Here is a 25,940-nt window from a genome sequence, read left to right as displayed (position 1 = left end):
TTTATTTCTTTACTTTTTTCCTGTACATATGTTTCTTTGAGGATGGTAGAAAATGAATTAGAAGAGGTGATCGGTAAAGGTGTTATATTACTTTCGTTATAAAATTTTATTGCATCGCGCATAGTGCATTTTCTTTCGGTTTTGATGCGTAATATTTCTTTTGATTGAGTGTATTTAGGGCATGAATTTGACGAGGAGGGGTGATCATTTGCGCAGTTAACGCAGTATTACGTTCGGGGTCGTGCGGGGGGAGGCCACACGTGTCGCAAATGAAGGCATTATTGCAGCGTTTGGTTGTATCTCCAAGCTTTTGACATTTTTTGCATCTCATTGGATTGGGTATGTACAACCTAACACGGGCTGAATGCCACGAGACTTGAACAGAGCTAGGTAGGTGGTAGCGGTCAAATGTTGACAGGCATACACCAGTTGGTTGGGGTTTATTATTTATTAATTTAGTAAATTTGAAAACTGCGATCACACCTTGATCACTTAAGTTATCAATAATTTCTTCTTCGGCTATGTCATTGAGGCATTGAGCAAAGATTGTCCCTCTCGTAGAGTTTAGGTTGGTGTGATATTTCACTTCTACATCACAGAAGCCTGCTAATCTTTTGGTATCAAGAAATTTTTTTGCGATCGTGGTGTTTTTTACTAGAAGCAAGAGGCTGCCGTCACGTAATTCGGATATAGACACGATGTCTTTGCAAATCACTTGTAGAGATTTTTGCACTGCAAAACACGAGAATTTCGTTAGGGGTTTGTTGGGTTCAAGTGAACATATCACCAAATATTTTGGGTTTTCTTTTTGTATTTTTGACAACTCGGGAAAAACGTTTAATTGGTTTTTAGTTGGTTTTTTCCTTTTTGGTTGGGGGCTAACAGCAAACGGGGCAAATCTGTTATCCCCTAAAAAGGGGGGCCCAGGGGCCATTGTGTATCACTTTTTCACTCACTGAATCGAAATATTATTTAATACGAAACGAAAAATAAATTAAAATCATTGAAATAAGAATGGCGAACTCAAAAGCTACGCTAAACTCAAGCAAAAAAGGAAAGTCACAGAGAGAAATAACTACGTGCATACACGAAGAATGGTAGTCGGTGCCTGTAGACCAAATAACTACAGATTCCATTCCTCCTCAAACCGTATAGGTATAATTTTTCTATCGATCATTATTATAGCAATAGTTGTAATACAAAAATTTTGTATAAAACCAAAGGAAAACCTAATCCTACAAATTGGAAAAGTTCCGACACAAATCATGAATGAAACGTACAATTTTCCTAGATCTGTACAACCACAATTTTATAACATACCATACTTTTAAAGCTACTTGAGGACAAGTAGGAATTTGAGGAGGGAGAGTTAATACGACAAATATTTATTCCAACAACATTCATTGCAACAATGTTGTTGTTAAAGTTGAATAACATAAACAAACATCCGCTGCAACTCCCAGAATCGATCGACATTATTGCTGATCAATAAAGAGTAATATCAACAACAATAATCAACTTCAATGTATTGTAAATTCTGCTGACCATTCAACATCCGCTAAACCCTGCCATTAAGAACGCCGACGTCGCTGCCGTTGAACCACAGCTAGCTTAGGGTATTTCTTAGATTCTATGTTTCAGTTTCTTTCCAAAACTCAATAAAGTAAAAACTTAACTTATATATACTTTATAACGTATCCGACTCTTCCTTCTGGGTCTTACAAACTTCATGGCAAACTTAATATATCCTGTTCAGGGTATAAAAATATAATACAAGGTGGCTGAAGAAAGCCGCTACCAAAAAAAAATTAAATAACTTTTTTCCTATTTAATGAATCTGGTTAATTTTTTTTATTTGGCAGATTGACTTTTACATTTAACAAAAATGGATAACTGGGACACTGAAACAAGAATTTGGATTGTCCGCCGCTATCACGCACTGGAGTCCGTAGTTTCGGTTCAAAGAGAGTATAGGCGCACGTTTGGCGGCAATCCTCCGAGCAGATGGACCATAATGAGACTTGTAAACAATTTTGCTGTGCATGGGACAGTCAACAGAAGACCTTTCCATCGAAACCCTTCAGTTCGAACGGATGAAACAATCGCTGCTGTAGCTGCTGCCATACAAAACAATCTACGTGTTTCGACAAGAAGTTTATCAGTCATTAGTCAATTATGCACAAAGATTTGGACTTATTCCCATATAAAATTCAAATGGCCAACAAACTGAATGCTGCAGACTTGCCGATTCGCTTGGAATTTTGCCAGAAGATACTTCAAATGGTGGAAGAGGATAGAAACATGTTGAACTGTCTTTTCATGTCTGACGAGGCCCATTTCGATTTAAACGGCAACATAAACAAACAAAATTGTCGAACATGGAGTGCTTCCAACCCACAGATACTCCATGAGACGGAATTGCATCCACTTCGTGTCACAGTGTGGTGAGCAGGTTCATCACGCTGCATTGTCGGGCGCCACTTCTTCGAATAAAACGGTCACACCGTTACGGTTACTGGATACCGTTACTTGAGCATGTTGAGAGAGTTTTTCTATCCAGAATTACGCCAAATGAGAATTTCTTTCAACTCTGTGTGGTTTCAGCAAGATGGTGCAGCTGCTCACATAGCCCAACCTGTTATGACAGAATTGCGACGAAAATTTCCCAATATGCTGATATCCAGAAACTCCACATTCCGTTGGCCACCCAGGCCGCCTGACCTTACTGCACCTGACTTTTTCTTGTGGGGTTATTGCAAACAGGAAGTCTACAAAGCAAAACCAAAAAATTTGAATGAACTCAGGCAATCCATTCGAGAAACAAGCAGTAATGAACAACTTTTAGGTAAGATGCCGCACATGCATCAACGAGCAGGGGGGGCATTTAAATTCCATTATTTTTAAAACTAATTAAGCTATATTTAATAAAATTGAATGAGCTTTAACATGAATAAAAGAAAAATGAATTCCATGCACGGAAAAAAAAGTTATTTGAGTTTCTTAATGTAGCAAAATTCATCAGCCACCCTGAATATGCATTCCAATATACAAATTGGCTAAATGAGCCTTATAGCCTTGATAGACGACGCCGTTAAACCTGATTAACTGCACACTTAATCAGATCCAAATTTATAGGTGACAGACCACAGCGATGCGAGTTAGCGAACAGCTGATTGGCATATTAACAAGATTTTCAATTTGATAAAACAAAAATGGATAGAAGACAAGCATTGCGATTGTTAGCCGCACAGATGGTGCTAAACCACAATTTGTTAAACAAAAGTATAAATACATTACTATTAAAACTGCTTCAAAAGAAATTAAATTGATGAATGAATTGACAAATACGATACTGGAAACTAGTACCAAAGTGGCGTCTTCAGAAATAAGGGAAAGAAGCGCCTGGAAATTTGTAAGTTTAATATATTGTATATTGAATATTAATATTTCATACACCCGCACTTATATATGTTATTAATAAAAGGACCGCAATGGCACTTTTTGGGAGTACGATATCAAAAAGATGGATGACATCCGATTTAAAGAAAACTTTCGTGTAAATAAAGAAGCTTTTCACAAAGTATGTGAAAAGGTTAAGGAAATCGTAAAGTCCAACAACAATATGCGACTTTGCATTCCACTTCAGAAAAGAGTGGCTATTGCGTTGTATGCGTTAGGTTCTTCAGCGGAATACAGAACTGTAGCAAGTTTATTTGGCGTAGGACGCAGCACAGTTGGGGAAATAGTTGTGGATTTTTGCAAAGCCCCAAGCACAGAAAAAGTAGAGCGAAATGTACAAGGTTTTGCACACCTTGGTTTTCCGCAATGTTTTGGAGCAATAGATGGCTGCCACATTGAGGTTCAGCCGAAAAAGGAAGATGCGATCGATTATTACAATTATAAGAGGTGGTATTCTGTTGTTCTGCTGGCAAGTTGCGACTATACGTAAATTTCATAAACTTATTGGAAGTATTTATATTCTGTTGTTCTGCTGGCAAGTTGCGACTATACGTAAATTTCATATACTTATTGGAAGTATTTATATAAATCCTTTCACTATTTTATAGATCAAAATTTACATACATATATATATACATGTTGGGTCAACTGGAAAAAATAACGATTTTTAAATTTTTGAAGGTAGTTCATTAAAGAAATTTCATGAAACCGCTGATATTTTTGCTCAGAGCATCAAAATGATTGGAGATGTTAACGTCCCCGTATTACTTATTGGCGATTCAGCCTTTCGATTGTCGCGTTACATGATGAAGCCTTTTCCGTACTCACCAAATCAACCAGTGTTAGAACAAACATTTAACTATCGTTTATTCAAATGTCGCAGAGTTATAGAGAATGCTTTCGGTCAACTAAAAGCCCGATTTAGAAAAATTTAAAGAGGTTTACCGGTAGCTCCAAAAAACGTTAACGTTATTATACATGCATGCTGTATTTTGCAAAATTTTCTAAAAATTGAAAATGATGAAATTTCTTCCTCGTGGATCCAAAATGCTGCAGAAATAATTACAGAAATTCAACCACATCACACTACAAGAGCTGGGGAAAATGATGTAACAGCATCGGCTATTAGAAATGCAATAGCTCTGAGTTTTCGTGAGTATAGATGTATAGAGACGAGTAAATACAAACATCTATTTTTTAAAGAGATCATTTTTTATTTAAATTAATTTTTTGTTACATTACATAAGGTTTTAAGACTAGAAAATAACAAAACATTTCATTAAATAATGGTTTAGGACTAGAAAAAACGATAAAATTATTTAATTTCATTTCAATTTTTTGGGATAACAAAACATTTCAAACTAGAAAAGAACGATAAAATTATTTTAAACTTAAAGTTTCTCTGCGATTTTCTCCATAAGGGTTAAAAATCTTTCGGACAAATTATTGTGCTGTCAAGCAGTCTGAATTATTTCCTCTGAAACGTGCTTTGTTTCATCCGCAACCCTTTCCAATATGTCAGTTTGTTTATTTAAAACCTGTAACAACTCGGCGCTAAAATTACGTTTTCTTGTTGCAGATAAAGGTGATGGTGACGGCAACGAAGGTGGCAGCGGACATGATGGCGATGGCAACGGAAGTGATAATGATGGGTCGGACGGCGGCAACAATTGGGTTAATGTTGAATTCTAAAAAAATTAACTTTATAAATCACATGCATTTTATATAAATAAAATAAATTCGTTTTTTGACCTCGGAATATGTTTCTATGTACAAAGCCGAATTAACGGCAGTACACCCTACTATGCGATTCACAGCATTATAATGCCTCCAAGGCGAGGGACTACCACCAGAAGGGCCAATTTTGGTTTTCTCCTCTCTGAAAGTAGAGTAATTAATGTGTTAAAAGAAGAAATGTGATTATTGAAAAAACTCACCTGTATTTCTTTGTCATGTTTTTCACTTTGCAGTGGATTTCTTCGGCGGTGTATTTTTGAGCCATTTCCTGCGAAATCTCATTGTATATTTGAGCATTTCGCTTTGCACGCCGGAGGTCGTGGTAACGTGCCTCCCACTTTTCCAGCAGCTTCAACTCATCCTTTAAAGTCCACCCTGAACGCTTTTTTCTGAAATTAAAACAAAGATAATAATTTTCGTTTACAAGGCAATGCAAAATACTGAAATTACTTACTTTTTATCTTTATCGTCGCTTTTCAAAATAACTTTGTTTACATTTAAACTTAAAACGGCTGTCAATGTTCTTATTTTTTATTCACAATAGAATACAGCTGTCAATTATTAACAATGATGCCAACGAAAATCACACAAACTCTCTAAAATTTTGAGTTTTATGTTTGGATTCAGCAACGGAGTTAGCTGTGGTAACTCCTGAATTAATCCCGAAAAATGCAGTTAATCCGGTTTAACGCTGCCGTCTGTCAGGACTATTAGCTGCCTACCCCAAACCACACCTACACACATCGCTAACACGCTACACTCACCTCGACATCACCACAATCCACATCAATACAACCCACATGTGACAGCATTTCACACCCACACTCACTTACACGGAGCGGGATACCAGCCAACAAAAGGGATCGTCCCCCCTGCACAGCAGTTCAGTTTGAATTAACTATCGACCCCGTATATCGTCAATTTCGATCGCCGTCCTGCTACGCCTCCTTCGTGATCAATGCATTTGCGTGTCAGCATAAAGCTTGTGAACCATTTTCCTTTCAAATCCGATGTACAAATATATCCTTACTTAGTGATTAAAACATTTGCTTGTCAGAATAAAGCTTGTAAACCATTTACTTAGTGATTAAAGCATTTGTTGTGTGTACTCGTTAGCTTTCTGAAATAATCCCAAAGCAAAGAATCAATATAACCCTGAGCGTTTCTACTCCGAACAAGGTGAAAGTTCAAAGTGAGTGGTAAGTGCACGTGTGCAATATTCATGTTCTTCGAGCCTCAAAGAAAGGCACTATTGAGAAAAAACTGTATAATAAATCCAAACAAGCAAGTGAAATAGATTGCGGTGACCATAAAAGGAAAAACATAATATACACACCGACATATGTATGTTAAGCATAAAGTGCAGTTCCAATAAAGTATCAATAATGAACCGCTTTAAAAACGGGCCAACAGAGCAGTTACCAAAACATATATAAATAAACATATATTAACAAATGAAGTGATAAAAATATTATACAGTTTAAAGATTGTGTTGCAAAAGTCGAAAGTGAAAAGAAAAAAAAATCCCTCCAAAAACCGGGCGCGAAAAATAAAAGTTGCACAAATATAAAAACGGGGGTGTTTAATGATAGTCCAATAATCGGGCGCGAAAACTACAAAAAATTAATTTAAACAAAATGAACAAACTTGAATAATAAATAATAAATAAAAAAAGGATAGGAAACCAACATCGGCAACAACACAACAAGAAGCAGATCGGAAAAAAGCGGAGAGGAAACGGATCAGACGCATCGGCATATCCCCCCATCTTCATTGTAGTAACAGCTCTTAACCCCTTGAAGCACAAAGAAAGTTGTATCGACTCCAATTCTTATTTCAAAAATATATATGTATGTTGGTTAACGTTTACAGTACATATCCATAAAAACTGTATTCAAGTCCGTTAACATTTTAAGAGAACGGTTGCTGCCAAACTGTTCCAACTTACGGTTAATTTCCGGGAAACCGAAAAACAGGTTGGTACGAGTACACTATATATGTATATACCTCCAAGTATAATATAGGTATGAACAGTATGTACTATAATATATAATTATATATATACTGGCATATACATACATATCTAAGAAAAAAGGCCCTATTTACGCTTACCCTTGTGTATCCAAACACACAAATTACAAAAAAAAAATTGAAGTATACCCTTGACCACATTTTCCGGCGATTATCGATTATTTTACGAGAAAACTCTATTCTCGAGTAGAACCGGAATCGATTTTACCATCCCTACTGGCCGCCGTCGCGTGCACATTAAAACCTCCGCACAATAACCACCACAAAAAAAATGATTTTTTTTCCATGTAATTTATATGGAAAACAGAAAATTTGAAATAGCCACCTCTTAATATTAATACTAAGAGCTCATCTTTTGAGTGACTTTTTTTTACACATTTTCGAAAGTTTTGAGCTTGTTTTTCAGTTGAAAAAAATAGTTCGCCTCAGAAGGGCACACCCTAATGTACATACATATGTATGTATGTTTGAAAATAGATATGTATATTTAATTGTATTTCGGCTTTGCTAATAAGTATGCATGTTCAATGATATTTGAACATATAAGTAACAACAAAAGTTGGAAAACAACATACACACATACATATGTATGTATAAATAATAAATATCAATTTCTACAAAATTACACAAATTCCCATGAGTACTTAGAGTGCATACCTGCATCTCACCAATTTTCTTTTTCCGTACTGTAAAATCATATACATACATACGGCGTACAATTTGCCCATGACGGTATTTCCTACATTTAAATTAAAACTATTTTAAATTTTCGGGAACTCATTTCAAAATTTAAAAAACACACCGGAGCGGTAATTGGAATTACAAATATTTTAATTTATTAACAAAACAAAAAAAGAATATACGGTCAAATCAAAAAAATAAAATAAAAGACAGAAAAAGCACATACATACGTATTGATATTTTTAATTGTTCTCACATGTACATATGCATATTCAAAAACCAAATCGGCATCTTTCCAGCCCTTGTTTTAGTTAAAGCACAAGCAAGCAGGATTGCTAACAAAAAACATTTTTTCATATACATAGGTCATTAACAATTTTCTCTTTTCTCATTATCGCTCGTATTCGCAAGTATAAACTAACGAGTACGAAGCAATAAATAAAATAGAAAGAAAACAAGAACAAACTAATAGCACAGCTAAATAAGAACCGGGAATAAGGAAAACGAAATACGCGTTCGTTATTTGGTACATTGCGTATACAACAAAAATACAAGCTTTTTATCTTAAGGACTTAACACTTATTTATTGTTATCAGTGTACACTGAGAGAATTTTTTTCTCCTAATTTCATCTTTTATAGTATTTCAATACCTGTGCAACTCACCTTTATTTCCAAACTCAATTGGTGTAGGAAAAGAAATAATGCACAGAAAAAGGGTTTCTGGGTTTCAAATTTCGGACTTCACTTTTTATTTACAATTATTTTTTTTTTTTGTTAATGCAAATTTCGTAACTCTGTTTTATTTATATTTATGTATATTATGTGACTCGTACGGGAGCAAAAGGAAGTGTTGGCGGCTGGAGTTGTCCGTCCCTTTTTTGTGTTCTAGTTGGAAGTGTGGTGTCATGTTTGAGTGTATTGGTGTGATGTGTAGTGATGTGGAAGGTGAGTGGTGAGTGAGGTGTGCTGTTATGATGATTTTGTGTGTTGAAATGTGGTGTGGCTGTGTTTCATGACAGGGTAGGCCGAGAGTCATTTAGACATCCCAGCCCCCCTAGACAAATTATTAGCCTAGTAGCCTTTGCAATTGCTGCAATGTGGCCACCACGTTACTGAGCGCAGTGGATTGGCGAGATCGCGGCCTAGGTTGACGCCGCCGCGTAGAGGTATTAGGTCGGTGGCACCGAATACGTGTTCGGGATTCTGGTGGTGGCACGGTTCGCCTGCGGTCTTCGGGTCGTAGCACGACTGGAGGGGACAAGTAATTGTCTGCCGTCTCGATGAAAGAGCGTGTGATGCTGCCGCATGCATATTTGGCACGTATATCCGGATGTACACTCCGATGTGGAGTGGGTAGGTGCCAGACAATTTAGGCAGTGGCCATGTGCCTGGACAATCTGCTGGCGGAGCGGAGACAGCATCCTCTTAAAAATGCCGCAGTGCGGCAACCTGTGGGGGCTGCGGCACAGCGGGCATCGGAGGCGCTGTGGGTCTGCTGGCACCGGTGTCAGATTTGCGCGTGTTGCACTTCGGGCAACGGTTGGTTGCGTTGTGGCCGTGGGATTTCGAGGGGCTGGTGTAGGCCCCGTTCGTGGCACGTGAATGGTCGACCGAACGGCTGGCGTTGGTGCTGGCGGCATATCGACATCCATTTGATCTGTCAAAGATATTTAAAATATATGTTTGTGGTATACGGATATGATAGTTGGTGCTACGTTATGTGGCACTGGTGGGTAGTCATGTGGATCACCCATCTATTACTACTTTTACGGTTTTCATTAAGATAGTATTTGTGGTTCGTTTTGCGGGTTATATCGATTTATCGTTTATTGTTTAGGGTTTACGTGTCGGTTTTATCGGCTGTGGGCAAAAAGCATAGTTTCACGAGCGGCCGAGTTAGTGTTCCGTTTTGCGTACGGAGATCAATTACGCGAATATGACCGTCGGAGCCGTGGTAAAGCATTTCTATGCGGCCAAGCCGCCATTCAGTGGGGGGGGAGACTATCGTCATGAATTAAGACACAATCTCCAAGCTTAGGCGCGTTTTCTGGTGTTTTCCACCGGTACCTTCTGTGGAGGTCCTTTAAATAATCTTCTTTCCATCGAAGACTGAAATCATGATGGAGAATTTTAATTCTTTCTCATCTGTTTAATAAGGAAAGCGACTCCACGCCTGGCTCAGGTGTGGCCAGAATGGGCGCTCCTTTAAGAAAATGCCCTGGTGTGAGGGCTGTAACGTCTGATGGATCTTGCGAGAGGGCAGCGAGAGGCCGTGAGTTGAGAACGGCTTCAACTCTGGTTAACAATGTACTTCATAATTAAATTAATAAGTGCCAGCTAGCTTCTTGAAATGTGACTTGAAGCTTTTTACGGCTGATTCCCATAAACCACCCATATGTGGAGCGCTTGGGGAATAATATTTTTGTATAATGTCAGGTGAGACTTGTTTCATAAAATCCACAAATTGTTTTTCTGTGGCTCTTTGAGCTCCGATAAATGTTTTATCGTTATCGCTCATGATTTTTGATGGAAAGCCACGTCGTCCGACGAAGCGAGCAAATGCCGCGAGAAAAGCCTCCTTTGTCAGAATGGTACATAGCTCAAGGTGTACTGCTTTTGTCGTAAAATAGACAAAGACAGCCACATAGCCTTTCATCGGGGTGGGAGACCTTAGCATGGACGCCTTTATTTGAAAAGGCCCAGCAAAGTCGACACCTGTGGTGGTGAAAGGCAGAGCGAAGTTGCAGCGTTCCGGTGCTGCCATAATCTGCGTTCTCATTTTCTGCTTGTGCATAGTGCAGACCTTGCACGGAAAAATGCACTTTTTGATTTGGGGCTTAAGACGGGGAACATAGTACTCTTGGCGTACCATATGTTGCATGAGGCGATGTTCGGCGTGTAACATGAGTATATGGATATAATTGATGAATAATGTGGCAAATGAGGATTTCTCTGATATTATTATGGGATGACGTTCGTTATACGTAAGGCTGGAATTAGCAAGCCGGCCGTTTGCACGAAGCAGACCTTTCGTGTCTATAAATTGGTTTAGTACTAGGAGTGAGCTCTTTTTGTCAATTTGCTTCGATTCTCTTAGTAAGCCTAGGTCGCGGCTGAAGTAGCGCGTTTGGGTTGATGCGATAAGAGCGACCTTCGCTTTTTGTAAGCCTTGGTGCGTTAATGTATCGCATTGGGGGCAAGTTGCTCCCTTTGTATTAAGTTTGAGTCGCTCTACGAATTTGAGAATATAGGCGACTACTCCGAGTGCTCGGGGGAACGATGAAAATCGTTCAAGGATGTCAGCATCATCCATTGTTGTGTGATAAGTGGCGATTTTTCGACTTTCTGGGGCAATTATGTTGCGCATTGGCGATTGTGGCCAAGAATCGGGAGATTCTGTTAACCATCGGGGGCCATTCCTCCAGAAGGTGGTGGTGGCGAGATGAAGCGGTTTGCACCCTCTTGTCCAAGTGGCTGATCCTACTAGATCAAGTATTTGAGACGTTCGATTAGAAATATATGTTTTCCACGCGTGTGGTGGCTTTTCTAACCAGGCTAGAACTATTTCGGACCAGAGGTATAATTTATATTTTGCCATGTTTAAGTCGGTCTGCACCATGGAGACTAGCTTTTTCCACCGTGGAATTTGTATCTGCGAAATGTCTTTTAGGTTATTAGTAACCTGGGACCATTTTTCAAAGCGAAGAGGCTTCACTTGTTCGTCCCAGTCGGTTCCGTCTAGCCATAATTCTTGGATCAGGATTTTCGCTTGTATCATAATTGGCGAAAGCCATCCTGCGGGGTCGATAAGTTTTGCCACAGAAGATAGAACTTGTCTCTTTGTGATGGCGGATAATGCGGATATTGACTCTGCAGTATATGAAAACTGGTCAGATATCCCATTCCTTTGTATGCCCAGTGTTTTTGTTGTACTTTCCTTTTCAAATATTAGGAAATTAGTATCCAACAAATAGTCTTTAGGAATATTTTTTAAAATATTCGGGTGATTGGCTGCAATCTTTTTTAAAGGAAACCCTGCGATATTGAGGGCATTTAATACGTGTGATAAGGTATCGTATGCTAGTGGAAGACTGTGGCTTCCAGACAGGATATCGTCGACATACGTCTGTGTTTTTAGCACTTGTGTTGCCAGTGGAAATTCTGGCTTTATGACTTCTGCCAGTTCGTGTAGTGTACGAATGGCTAGATATGGGGCACAGTTTACGCCAAAGGTAACTGTTTTCAATTTAAAGTCGCGTAGTGGACTATTAGCAGATTTACGGAAAATAATCCGTTGATAATCTTGATCATCTTTATGTACGAGTATTTGTCGATACATTTTTTCGACATCCCCTTGAATACGTATTTGTATATACGCCAGTTCAATATGAGGAGCATTAGATCTGGTTGGAGTGTGGGTCCCGTAAATGGAATGTCATTTAGGGAATTCCCCGAGCTAGTGGTTCTGGAGGCATTGAAGACAACTCTGACTTTTGTTGTTTTTTGTCAGGCTTTACTACTGCATGATGTGGCAAGTAGAAAGAGTAATATTTGCCTCCTATAATTTCACATGGGCTGACTTCCTCCATGTGGTCTAAACGGAGGTATTCTTCTAAGACCCCATCATAATCTTGTTTGAGCTCACCTTTTTTAAGTAGGTTTTTTTTCCATACTTAAAAACTGCTGTATTGCAGAGGTGCGAGAGTGACCTAAGGCGAGTGTATCTGGAAATTTTTGTTTTAGTGGTAGTCGTACGACATACCGACCAATATCTGATCGAGTAGTTGTGACTCGAGGCATCGAGGAGGATGAAGTCATGTGTAGAAGTTCACGCAAGTGAGGAAAGTTCTCTGATCGCCATTCACTTGGGAGTGGCCAGAAACGATTCTTTTACATATGACTCAAGCAGCTCACGACTTCCGGTCTTCGACCAAGTATCTTCTGGGTAGCCTAAGAACAACCGTTTGAAGGCGAGCTAAAGTGAGAAGGCGAAACATTCCCTGCATAGGGTTGTGCGCTGGGTTTGGGACCCGCCACATAAAAAACACCCCCAATGAAAAACCACCAACGGCCTCGGATGAGAGACCCCCTTTCGATGACGACCATGGCAAACGAAATAAGGACTATGATTTGAGGGCATGCACCTGGAATGTCTGGTCCCTTAATTGGGAAGGTGCCGCTGCCCAGCTGGTAGATGTCCTCGTAACGATAAAGGCTGACATCACCGCCGTCCAAGAAATGCGATGGACGGGACAAGGACAGAAACGAGTAGGTCCTTGTGACATTTACTACAGTGGCCATATAAAGGAGCGCAAGTGTGGTGTTGGATTCGTGGTGGGAGAGAGACTCCGTCGCCGAGTACTATCATTCACTCCGGAGAATGAACGTCTAGCCACAATCCGCATCAAAGCGAGGTTCTTCAACATATCGCTGATTTGCGCCCACGCCCCGACGGAAGAGAAGGACGATGTGACCAAAGATGGTTTTTATGAGTGCTTGGAGCGCACTTATGAGAGATGCCCCGCCACGATGTCAAAATCGTGCTTGGCGACTTCAACGCCAAGGTGGGCGAAGCAGGTATCGACTCGGACCACTATATTGTTGCAGCCAAAATTCGCACCCGCCTCTGTCAAAAAACGCACGCCAACAAACACAAGGAAGGTTCGACGTCGAGAAGCTGTAATCACAACAGACAACCGAAAGATTTTCTACTCGGCTTGCACTCCTGCTCTCTGAGAGCACTCGTCAACAACTCGGTATAAGGGAACTGTGGGACGGCATTTCAAACTCCTTACGTACAGCTGCTACCGAAACCATTGGATTTCGGAAAGTGCAAAAGAACAGCTGGTGCGACGAGGAGTGCCGTGTCGCAGCGGAGAGAAAACAGGCTGCCTACCTCACAACGTTACGATCGACCACAACACGTGCGGGATGGGATAGATACCGAGAGTTGAAGAGGGAAGCGACACGCATTTGCAGACAGAAAAAGAAAGAGGCCGAAATACGTGAGTACGAACAGCTTGATAAGCTGGCCGACAGGGGTAATGCTCGAAAATTCTACGAAAAAATGCGGCGGCTTACAGAAGGTTTCAAGACCGGAGCCTACTCTTCTAGAACCCCCAAAGGTGATCTAGCCACTAGGGTGGGTCGATTCCGGAATTTTTTCGATTCGGTATTTCTAATAGTGCGGAAAAAAACTCTTTGTTTTGAGATCGGATTGCATCTTCAACCCGAACCTCGGCCTTGAAATTTCGGAAATTCGCCTAAAATCGTGAAATTGTCTACCTAGCACCTGAAATACGCATCTCATGGCAAAATGTATAAAACAAAAGTTATTTGTCACGTCATTTGCTACCGAAATGGTATAAGTGATCATGGCCGTAGGACGAACCATTCCCGAGATACGAGCGAAAAGGCGGCGCGCCACAGCGCAAGGTCAAAATTGTTGCAGCTCTCAGCTAACCTGTATTGGTCACCCAGAACCCACCGCGTGGAGGTAACTGCTCTTCGGGTTCCACCCAAGCCCAACCCAACCAACCAACCATATGTGAGGCTTGTTTTAGTCTGAATCTGTGTCAAATTTATTGATAAAATCAGATTTTGTACTAAACTTTGGCACTTGTTGCCTAGATTTCAGTGTAGAGCGTATAAAAAGATTACGAGATTGGGGGCCATTAACTTTAGAAGATGCCTCTGTCACCAGTTTGACTATTCTCTCGACTGCCACGGTGTGAGAGGGGAATTCACTAAATTTCCATACCTCTGCAATGTCTCCCGACAGCCCTTTTATGAGTTCTTCGTTAGAAACTGAACAAAGAACTGGTGGAACAGTCAAGGTAATAGTCTTCCAGTTAATCATATCGTAATAAGTATTAGCTTTGAAATTCAGCTTTGGCACTTTATTACATCTAACTCTTCCATTTATGGTGTCAGACTCTGCTTCTCTGGCTGCCAGAAGACGGTCAAGGGCCAACTTTCTGACTTCTATCCGTTCGTCAGTCATCATACTAAGGAGAATGTTTTCTGGAAGAGCAAAGAAAGCATTCTGTTGAATGGATGAATCTACAACCTTGCGCAGTTTAGCGGGTAAGTATCTCGACCTTTGAATTGCAGCATAGAGATGGCGCGAGCCATCTTTGATTGAACTGTTGAATCTTATTGAGAACCACAAAGGTGAGTAAACTGTAAGTATGTACTTGACCAAAATCTTTATTTCCTTTGTTGGTTTGTCAGTAGAAATGTATAATCTCAGAATTCTATTTGCACAGGTGAGCCAGCGAGATTTGCACATGTTACCTGGATGCATCGACGCTAAATCTGAGGAACATTGACCGGAAATAACAGCTTCTGATATTTTATAGAGATAAGCTTGGTCTGTGCTAAGTTGGGTCGGATTAATAACCTCAGAAGGTAATTGGCAGGATGGAAAACTTTCAAATTTGACAACAGGCAACTTCTCACAATAAGGGAGCCTATTATTTACCTATGTCGCCAGAGAATGTATTTGGACTCTTTGAGACACCATCTATGTATTCGAAAAGAGCACGGAATGGAAGTTCGTTGAAATGTAGAAGACAGACAACCCACTGTATTGGCCTACCTATTCTTTCTTCTAGTTTCCGAATGAACCTGTGTTCGTGTTGGTGCCATCAGCACCGACAACTTCTAGATGTTCCACATCAACTGAATTGTCTTGTAAATGTTGCCATATAGCTTGCGTCTCATCCTCAGCTGACCCGGAAGGAGAAGTGACGTGGCCAAAGTAATGACAACCAGGTTCCGCTATAAGAGAAATATGTTCTTCTTTGACAGTGTCGCGGTAGTACTTTTCACCTTCGCTGACTTGTGTAAGTGTATTGTCTTTGCGGCCGTCAAAATACAGCCCATATACGGAGTCAATACTTTCGGTGTTCTGGAGCTTAACACCAACACTTTTTTTTGCCCGACTAATCTTGCATTTGTCAGTGACAAAGCTAGCCTGATCCTCTGTTATCAAACCTGCTTTTTTGGCATCCAGAAAAGAAGATGAAACAATCAAGGCCGCTGCTCTATCACTTACTCCAAATCTTTGGGCAGCTAAAGCAGTGTGTTCTAATACTAGTGTGTTTTGTTTGGTTTTAGAGGATGGAAGAGAAAATTCATCATCACCATCGTTTTTCGAAAAATCAATGTGCGACGCGCCTACATTGTTGTCGTCTGTATGAGAGTCTGGCTGATCTGAATGGTCACGTGTTCTAGCTGATACTTTTCTGGTAAGTGTTGATGTTGAATGACGTTTTGAAAGCTTTTCTTTACGTTCATTTTTCTTTGTAATCTTTTTTGTTTCAGGTAGATCAACACTTCCAATGCGACCAATTCTTGTGGTTCTCTGGTCCAAGAGAAATGGTTGTTCATTGATAGGAACTTTCCTTTCCTTTGGACAAGTGCAAGAAGAAAAATAAATGCATTTACAAGCAGCGATGTCAAATAATTTTCCGGCAGAAGAGACAAAGTCGTCTCTTTTAGAGCTCAAACCTATTGGGTTCCTTAAAAACATTTTTTTAAGAGTCAGAAATTTCTTTTGATATGTGGTGAGCATTTGTACAACTCTGGTGTGTGAAACTATCGGAATAGATGACTATTTGAAAGTATTTTCAACCTTTTTTGCAACTATTTCTGTAACCTCTTTACTCCTAGGTTCATAGTTGTCGCCTCGGAGTCGCCTATACCAAATCTTTCAAACTGATAACACAAAAGAACATCCTGGTAAGTAGGTAACTGGGACTCAGAGAGATTGTACGGATATATGCCAAACACAGGATATTTCTGTCTAAATTTAAATTTAGATACAGACATTTTGAGTTCTGTGTTTTGTTGAGAGAATATAAGTGATAGCACCTGGCGAAATCAACGACAAGAGTGAAGGAACTCGATGAAAAAATATTTATGTGGAGACCAGTCCGAACGTATCGTATGGCGCAGGGAAATGAATGTAAGTGATAGAACTCGGCGAAATCACCGACAAGAGTGAAGGAACTCGATGAAAAAATATTTGTGTGGAGACCTATCCGAACGTGTCCTTTGGCGTAGGTGAATGAATGTGAGTGATAGCACTCGGCGAAATCAACGTCAAGAAGTGTGGCCGCAAGCCGATTTTCACCTTGCGCTGTGGCGCGCCGCCTTTTCGCTCGTATCTCGGGAACGGTTCGTCCTACGGCCATGATCACATATACCATTTCGGTAGCAAATGACGTGACAAATAACTTTTGTTTTATACATTTTGCCATGAGATGCGTATTTCAGGTGCTAGGTAGACAATTTCACGATTTTAGGCGAATTTCCGAAATTTCAAGGCCGAGGTTCGGGTTGAAGATGCAATCTGATCTCAAAACAAAAAGTTGCATTAGAATCAAGAAGTACTAAGGCAACTTTTCCGCACTATTAGAAATACCGAATCGAAAAAATTCCGGAATCGACCCACCCTACTAGCCACCGATGCCCAGAGCATACTTAGATTATGGAGGGAACACTTCTCCAGCCTGCTGAATGGCAGTGAACACATAACACCAGGAGAAGGCGAACCCGATTCCCCAATCGATGACGATGGAGCAGACGTTCCATTACCCGATCATGAAGAAGTTCGAATAGCAGTTGCCCGCCTGAAAAACAACAAAGCGGCAGGGGCCGACGGATTGCCGGTCGAGCTATTCAAACACGGCGGCGAAGAACTGATAAGGAGCATGCATCAGCTACTTTGCAAAATATGGTCGGATGAAAGCATGCCCAACGATTGGAATTTAAGTGTGCCCAATCCATAAAAAAGGAGACCCCACAATCTGCGCCAACTACAGTGGGATAAGCCTCCTCAAGATCGCGTACAAGGTTCTATCGAGCGTATTGTGTGAAAGATTAAAGCCCACCGTCAACAAACTGATTGGACCTTATCAGTGTGGCTTCAGACCTGGTAAATCAACAACCGACCAGATATTCACCATGCGCCAAATCTTGGAAAAGACCAGTGAAAGGAGAATCGACACTCACCACCTATTCGTCGATTTCAAAGCTGCTTTCGACAACACAAAAAGAGCTGCCTTTATGCCGCGAATTTGGTATCCCCGCAAAACTAATACGGCTGTGTAAGCTGACGTTGAGCAACACGAAAAGCTCCGTCAGGATCGGGAAGGACCTCTCCGAGCCGTTCGATACCAAGCGAGGTTTCAGACAAGGCGACTCCCTATCGTGCGACTTTTTCAATTTGCTGCTGGAGAAAATTATTAGAGCTGCAGAACTGAATCGAGCAGGTACAATCTTTTATAAGAGTGTACAGCTGCTGGCGTATGCCGATGATATTGATATCATCGGTCTCAACACCCGCGCCGTTAGTTCGGCTTCCTCCAGGCTGAACAAGGAAGCAACGCAAATGGGTCAGGCAGTGAACGAGGGCAAGACGAAATATCTCCTGTCATCAAACAAACAGTCGTCGCACTCGCGACTTGGCTCTCTCGTCACTGGTGACAGTCATAACTTTGAAGTTGTAGATAATTTCGTCTATCTTGGAACCAGCGTAAACACCACCAACAACGTCAGCCTGGAAATCCAAAGCAGGATTACTCTTGCCAACAGGTGCTACTTCGGACTGAGTAGGCAATTGAAAAGTAAAGTCCTCTCTCGACGAACAAAAACCAAACTCTATAATTCGCTCATAATTCCCGTCCTGCTATACATGCGATGACAACAACCGATGAGTCGACGTTGCGAGTTTTCGAGAGAAAAGTTCTGCGAAAGATGTATGGTCCTTTGCGCATTGGCCACGGCGAATATCGCATTCGATGGAACGATGAGCTGTGCGAGATTTACGACGACATTGACATAGTTCAGCGAATTAAAAGACAGCGGCTACGCTGGCTAGGTCATGTTGTCCGGATGGATGAAAACACTCCGGCTCTGAAAGTATTCGACGCAGTACCCGCCGCGGGAAGCAGAGGAAGAGGAAGACCTCCACTCCGTTGGAAGGACCAAGTTGAGAAGGACCTGACTTCGCTTGGAATATCCAATTGGCGCCACGTAGCGAAGAGAAGAAACGACTGGCGCGCTGTTGTTGACTCGGCTATAATCGCGTAAGCGGTGTCTACGCTAGTAAAGAAGAAGAAGTTGTGGCTTTGTAAAAGTCTTCACAATACTGATCTTCTGGCGTTGTAATTGAAATGGGGGGGAGTTCCTCTAACTCCCAAAATTTTCTCAATTGGGAATTGAGGTACTCGTTTGAGATTTCCTCAACTTGAGTTGTCGTTGCTGTGACAGGTTCCGCAACTAGTCCACTTAGGACCCATCCGAAAATGGTATTTTGCGCCAGTAGTGTTTTCGAAATTTTTTCAACACCTTCCAGTATTATTTGCGATATAAGATCGCTGCCTAATAGAAGGTCTATTTGAGCGGGCGTTTTGCAGTTGGGATCTGCTAGAATCAGATGTGAAATCTTATCCCAATGCTTGCTATTTATTTGATAGCTTGGAAACATGTTTGTTAGTTGCGGTAAGGCAATAGCATTTGTTTGAATGCGCTTATCCGCTTGGGGGGAAATTAGGGTAATGGGGCAGATTTTATTTGGGTTTTGTACTACTCGTCCGCCCATTCCCGTAATTTAAAAGTTGGCATGTTTTGTTGGCAGTTTTTGCCTATTTTGTGCCCTAGACGCTATGAATGATCGTTGTGATCCTTGGTCTATTAGGGCTCTTAGTTTGAACAGTTCCCCTCGATGTTCGATGGAGACAACTGCTGTAGGTAGTAGTACTCTACTATGATTTTCGCTGTGTAACGTTTGAGTTTTTAATGCCTTTGAGCAGCATGGTATCTCTTGGCAATTTTGTTGAGTTTCTGTTTCGGGAGTTGCGGTTGCAACTAAACCCGTGGCTTTTTTTGAAAACGCGCTACTTTGAGATGTGTTGGGAAAGTTATTGAGATGTAACATGGAATGATGCCTTTTGTGGCAATATACGCTATTAAATTTGCTTTCGCAAGTATTAAGATTGTGTGAGTGGGACGAGCAGTTTGTGCAGAGTCTTTTTGACCTGACAAAGTTGTTCCTATCGTTTATATTTAATTTTTTAAACTTCTCGCAAGTTTTGAGTTTATGTCCTCCTGTACATAGTTCGCATGACGTATATTTGTTCGGTTCAAATGTGAACGATTGTGCTTTGAAAAAGCTTCTATTTAAATTGTTGTTGTTATTGACTTAGGGTCTATTGAAGCTTCTGTTTAGGTCGGGTTGGACGTTTTTAGTTCGGACTGTTTTTTTTATCTACCCTTTCCGCAATTTCATATTGGGCAGTTAAGAAATCTTTCATTTGCTACCACGTTGGGCAGTCTCTTCTTGATGAGAGCGATTGCTCCTATAGAAGTAATGATTTTTCTGGTAATGCTGCGGTGCATATGTTTATCAGAATAGGATCCAAGCTGTCTGTGGGAACATTTTGTGTCGTTAGAACCGACAAACAATTTGAAACAGTGGATTCTAATTTTATGAATTCTTCACTTGTTTCTTTTTGAATTTTCGGCAAGTTCATGAGTATGGTTACTTGCTTGTCGACCAATATTCTTTCTTCTTTTCATTTTGAAATTGTCATCACTTAATGCGAACTGTTTTACTATTACGCCTGCTTGACCTTTTGTTTTGTATCGGAGATGATACAATTTTTGCGCTTGCGATAGTTTTGGATGGTTTATGTACACGGCAGTAAACATGTCCCGGAAGGACGGCCATTGTTCATAACCTCCACGGAATATTTCTGTATCGCAAGCTGGCACTTTGAGATAAATGCCTGTTGCCTCTTGGGCTTGCAATTGTGGTAACTCTACTCTACTGTGGGGAGTAGGTACAATTGACTTTATAAGTTTTAGTTGATCTGCGATCATAATTTTTGTGTCTTCATACTGGTCTAAACAGTTTTCAAATTTGGCGTATGCAGAAGATTTAAAGCACTTTGAGATAAATGCCTGTTGCCTCTTGGGCTTGCAATTGTGGTAACTCTAACTCTACTCTACTGTACTACTCTATTGTGGGGAGTAGGTGCAATTGACTTTATAAGTTTTAGTTGATCTGCGATCATAATTTTTGTGTCTTCATACTGGTCTAAGCAGTTTTCAAATTTGGCGTATGCAGAAGATTTAAAGTTTTCTGGTAGATCTGAATCGTCAGTATCTACAATTGCGTCATATGCAGCTTGGAGACGAGTCCAAAAATTTTCAATCGTTTGACTTTTTATTTCTAGCGCCGATTCAGAAATGTCTTGAATCAGCGAAGAAGCAAATCGAGTGCAGTATTTTATTAGACAGTCACTCTCAGAAATGAATTTGGAGTATGACATGTCTTTCCCCCTCTTTTGTTTTGTAGCACCTTGCTTAGAGCGTGTAGCTTCTGCAGGTGTACATGGACTTTTATCGTCAGAAATCATTTTGGGAATTTTCAAGAATTGAGATGTATTAGATTCTTTTGAATCTATATTCATTTAGAAAATGTAGATTTGTAAAATATTTGTATATATTTTCTTTCAGTGTATACTGACAACTTTATCAACCGAAAACTCTTTTAGGTAAATAAGAGTTTTTTTTCGATAAAATTAATGAAATCCGCGTTTATAGTTTTCATTATTATATTTATTAAATATTATTATAATAATAATATTATTATAACAATATTTTTTATGTACTGCGAGTATTTTTTAGCTTCCGGATTTATAGGTATGCCCTCGTACGTATGTAACGAAAGGGGTCTTTTGTAGATAAGTGTGCACGATATGTGCTTCGTATGCATATAAGTATGCTTAAATTACTTTAATACGGTGCAAACCTGCTTGTTTTGTTGTGCAAATACAAGGGGTATTGCTTGAACCGGCTGTAACTAGGACTTTGAATATAAGAATATATACTATTTATATATGCATATATATGGTATAATATTTTTTTATATATTTGTTATAATAATATTTTTTTCCGTTTTGTTGTTAATTCGTGTTATCAAATTCTGTAACACTCCGTTTATTTTATTTTTTTCCAAAATTGTATTACTTTCCCGTAATTTAATTGTCCCTATGTATGTATGTATATTAGAGTGTGCCATTCTGAGGCAACCTTTTTTTTTCAACTAAAACACAGGCTCAAAACTTTCGAATGTCAAGAACCGATTCTTAATCCACTTCGACTACTGAAAATCGATTTTTAAAAATCGATTATTTTACGAGAAAACTCAATTTTCGAGTATAATCGGAATCGAGTTTACCATCCCTACTGGCAGCTATCGGAGCACATATAAAACCTCCGCAAAATAACAAAATAACACAAAAAAAATGATTTTTTTCCATCTAATTTATATGGAAAACAGAAAATTTGAAATAGGCACCTCTTAATATTAATATTAAGAGCTCATCTTTTGAATGACTTTTTTTACACATTTTCGAAAGTTTTGAGCCTGTTTCTCAGTTGAAAAAAAAAGGTTGCCTCAGAATGGCACACCCTAATGTATATGTGGTATATACTGTGTAGGCATGCAATTTTTTTAAATAGAATTTATTGTTGTAATCGCGGTACTAGTAAATGACGCAAGAAAGTTGGTTAAATTGTAAAAAGAGAAATGATATTTGCAGGTATTTAACTTCTGCACTCAACACACATGTGTGACGGTATGTGCAGAGATAAAGAGATGTCCAACTACTCTCTCACTGGAAGTGAGAGAACAATTGCTAAACGTCAAAACCTACTGAACTTTGACAGCTAATCGAGTTCAGAAGGTTTTGACGTTTATCAATTGGAAACGAGCGATGGTCAGATTGAAATCTTACCATAAAAATATGTAAACGGAGGGATTTATTGCATCGTTCAAGACCACTTATTAAAAATGTAAAACAATGAAAATTAAATAAATTTGTGAAATTTAAAGGTATTTGATGAAACTTTTTGTAATTTGAAGCATCATAGTATTATTTTCAAAGGAAAATTATTAAAAACAATTAATGATTGAGAGCTAACAAGCTTAAATCCTTTTATTGGGTATTGAAGGGTCAAAAGTCAGCTGTTTTAATATACTTTAAAAAGATTTAAATAGTTTCTCCATATAATAAATAACCACTATATGTATATGTAGTAATTTCTATTCGTACTAAATGTTGTGTGTTTTAATTTAAATGCCCAAAAATTATTGTTTTGTTCAATCTGGCCATAATGGAAAATATTATAAAAAACGCTAATTTTGAAGCGCTCCCACACTGGAATAAGTTGGACATCCCTTTATTCCTGGTATGTGTATACTCGTATGTATGTTCCTATATTTGCCTCTAATAAATTTCGGCAAGTATATTGTTACAAAAAGTAGTATTAAGTTGTATTTGTATTGCTGTATGCATCCCTTATTATGAACAATAGTTGTAGGTATATGGAATAGCATTTGTCGAAACAATAGACGTCTGGCGCCGCACTGTCTGCTTGTCGAAACAATAGACATCTGGCGCCACAGCCGTCTGCTTGAACAATTGCAGAGTCTGGCGCCGCGGCTGTCTGCTTGTCTGCTTGCGTCTGGCGCCGTATAGCATTATGTTCTGGTAATTTCCAGACGCAATATTCTAGAAGGACACGTCGGCATCAGCGAGAAGTGCGTGGCTATATAAGCCGTGGCAACGCCAACGTAATCAATCAGTGCTAAGAGTAAACTGCTATAGTGTAGACGAGTTGTGAAATAAAGAGTTGTTGAATTAAATTAAACAGTGTTGATTTTATTTGTCAATCCAGAGATACGAACCTAACAAAGTAAACTAGCAAGAGTAAATTCGTAACAATTGGTGTCAGAAGTGGGACTGTGAAATAATCCAAATTCAAGATGGTTAAATTCGGAGAATTGAGAATTCAGCAATTAAAAAAGGAACTGGAGGAGCGTAATTTGCCGATAAGCGGGCAAAAGGCGGATCTGCAGGCACGATTACGTGAAGCAATGGAAGCGGATGGAATTAATGTGGACGAGTTCGAATTTGTTGGGCCAGAAACTTCTACAAAGGTAGAAGAGAAAGTAGAAGAACAACGAACATCATCAAGTGTAGACATGAACACGTTGTTAGTGGCTATTAAGCAAATGGCAGAAAATGCAGTGCAAACAGAAAATCGTCTGGCACAGCAAATGACGCAAATAGCTGAAAATGCAGAAAATGCAGTGCAAACAGGAAATCGTCTGGGCGAAAATGCAGAAAATGCAGTGCAGGCAGAAAATCGTCTGGCACAGCAAATAACGCAAATAGCTGCAAATACATCACAGTTAGAGTCTCGCCTTACACAACAAATAACTGAAAATAATACGCAGTTAGAAAAGCGTTTGGTACAACAGATTACAGAAAATAATACACAAGTGCAAGAGAAATTTTCAAAATTTGAAGACGAATTAAGCACAATAAAAAATGACGAAGAAAATTTAAGATCAGAATTTCTTCAACTGAATAATCGTGTGCGAGAACTGCAACTACATGGCCCTGCACCATCAACAAATAATCAAAGATTGAAGGCACCCACATTCGATGGAAGTATTCCATTTCAAATTTTCAAACTTCAGTTTGAAAAGACAGCAATGGCCAATAATTGGAATGCAGCGGACAAGGTGGCGTCCTTGTTTGTATCATTGAAAGGACCTGCGGCAGAAATCCTTCAGACTATTCCAGACTGTGAACGGGACAACTATGAGGCATTGATGAGTGCGATAGAAAGACGATATGGTAGTGAGCACCGGAAACAAATATACCAGATCGAACTGCAAAATAGGGGTCAGAAGATGAACGAGTCATTACAAGAGTTCGCAACTGAAATCGAACGACTGGCTCATTTGGCAAATGCAGATGCACCTGTGGAATACATTGAGAGGGTAAAAATTCAATGTTTCATAAATGGAATTCGTGATGTGGACACCAAACGCGCCACATATGCATTGCCAAAAAGAACGTTTGCTGAAACGGTTTCGCACGCCCTCACACAGGAAACAGCTTCCCTACTAAGTAAACCAGCACACAAAGTACAAAGAGTTGAAATGGAACAACCGGCGCTGATGGAAGAAATATTGAAGACTCTGAAGACAATTGGTGCACCGCGAGTAAATACAACAGGAAGATGTTTCAACTGTGGAAAAGCGGGTCACTTTGCCCGAAATTGCAATATAAAAGTAAACCCATCAAAACGGAAACAACCAACAGATAACGAGGACGGAGCATCCACATCTCACAAGTCGTTAAACTAAAACGGAACAGTTCAAAGGGGCGTGAGCTGGTTCCCACAACTATTTGCCCCGCCATCTCGATATCACAAATAGGTCGCCATGACAACAATCTTACTATCAACTGCATCGTAAATGGACAACTGTCAACGCTTACTTTGGATACTGGTGCCACACATTCAATTATCCGACCGGATGTGGTAAGAGGAACGGTTGAACCATTAGTCGGTTGCAAGCTTCGAACGGCCACCGGAGAGGAAGCAGCTGTCGCGGGAAAAGTGTTTTGCGAAGTAATGATTGGTACCCTGGAAGTTAATCACACCTTCATCGTAGCAGAAATCACGGATGAAATTATAATGGGAGTAGATTTCATGATTGATCACGGGGTTACTTTGGATTTAAACAAGCAAATGCTGTTTTGCCAGAACATGGAGATGCCTATAAACACCGGATATGTGACCAACGTTGAAAGTAAGAGGGTGATTGTTGATGATAATCAGAGTATTCCACCAAAATCTGAGGCGATTGTATGGGCTAAAGTGAATGGAGGAGGTGGGACTGAAGAACTGTGGATTGTGGAACCAACAAAAATAGATACACCCATATTGGTAGGAAGAACGCTTGTGAAAATTAGAGAAGACGCCACCATTGCAGTCAGAGTAGTGAATAAATTCAACACGCCTATAAGGCTGAAGAAAGGAGCAGTAATTGGACAGTGCCAGAATATAAGTGCAATAGCACGATGCGAACGGTCACAACAGAAGCCTACTATTGAGCCACAGCAGATAAGTCCTACACTCCTAAACAATTTGCTGA

At 39.9% G+C, this 25,940-nt stretch overlaps 2 protein-coding genes across 2 annotated transcripts in view; both read left to right on the top strand.

Annotated features, from left to right (window-relative positions):
- The window catches only part of LOC105224248 (synaptotagmin-7), a 566,903-nt gene extending 541,224 nt beyond the window's left edge, over window positions 1-25,679 (top strand). Inside the window, exon 2 of the mRNA XM_049460390.1 lies at window positions 23,697-25,679. Coding sequence (XP_049316347.1) covers window positions 23,754-25,148 — 1,395 coding nt within the window. The 5' untranslated portion in view covers window positions 23,697-23,753 and the 3' untranslated portion in view covers window positions 25,149-25,679. The remainder of the gene's footprint in view (window positions 1-23,696) is intronic.
- Window positions 3,464-5,203, top strand: LOC125779521 (uncharacterized). The gene is made up of 3 exons (XM_049460879.1): window positions 3,464-3,755; window positions 4,450-4,617; window positions 5,024-5,203. The coding sequence occupies exons 1-3, from the start codon at window positions 3,524-3,526 to the stop codon at window positions 5,149-5,151; spliced, it is 528 nt and encodes a 175-aa protein (XP_049316836.1). The 5' UTR covers window positions 3,464-3,523; the 3' UTR covers window positions 5,152-5,203.
- Window positions 25,680-25,940: the final 261 nt, after the last annotated feature.

The sequence above is a fragment of the Bactrocera dorsalis genome, chromosome 6 (genome assembly GCF_023373825.1).
Source record: "Bactrocera dorsalis isolate Fly_Bdor chromosome 6, ASM2337382v1, whole genome shotgun sequence".
NCBI lineage: Eukaryota > Metazoa > Arthropoda > Insecta > Diptera > Tephritidae > Bactrocera > Bactrocera dorsalis.
Note: the sequence above shows the minus strand (reverse complement) of the source record. Positions and strands in the feature narration are given on the sequence as shown.

Excerpts from the sequence above, each read along its gene's own strand:
- LOC125779521 (XM_049460879.1), top strand. The coding sequence starts at position 3,524 with ATGGATGACATCCGATTTAAAGAAAACTTTCGTGTAAATAAAGAAGCT. Across the intron at positions 3,756-4,449 it reads TGGGGAAATAGTTGTGGATT|TTTTGCAAAATTTTCTAAAA; the intron begins TTTGCAAAGCCC and ends ATGCATGCTGTA. Across the intron at positions 4,618-5,023 it reads AGCTCTGAGTTTTCGTGAGT|GTTTTCTTGTTGCAGATAAA; the intron begins ATAGATGTATAG and ends CGCTAAAATTAC.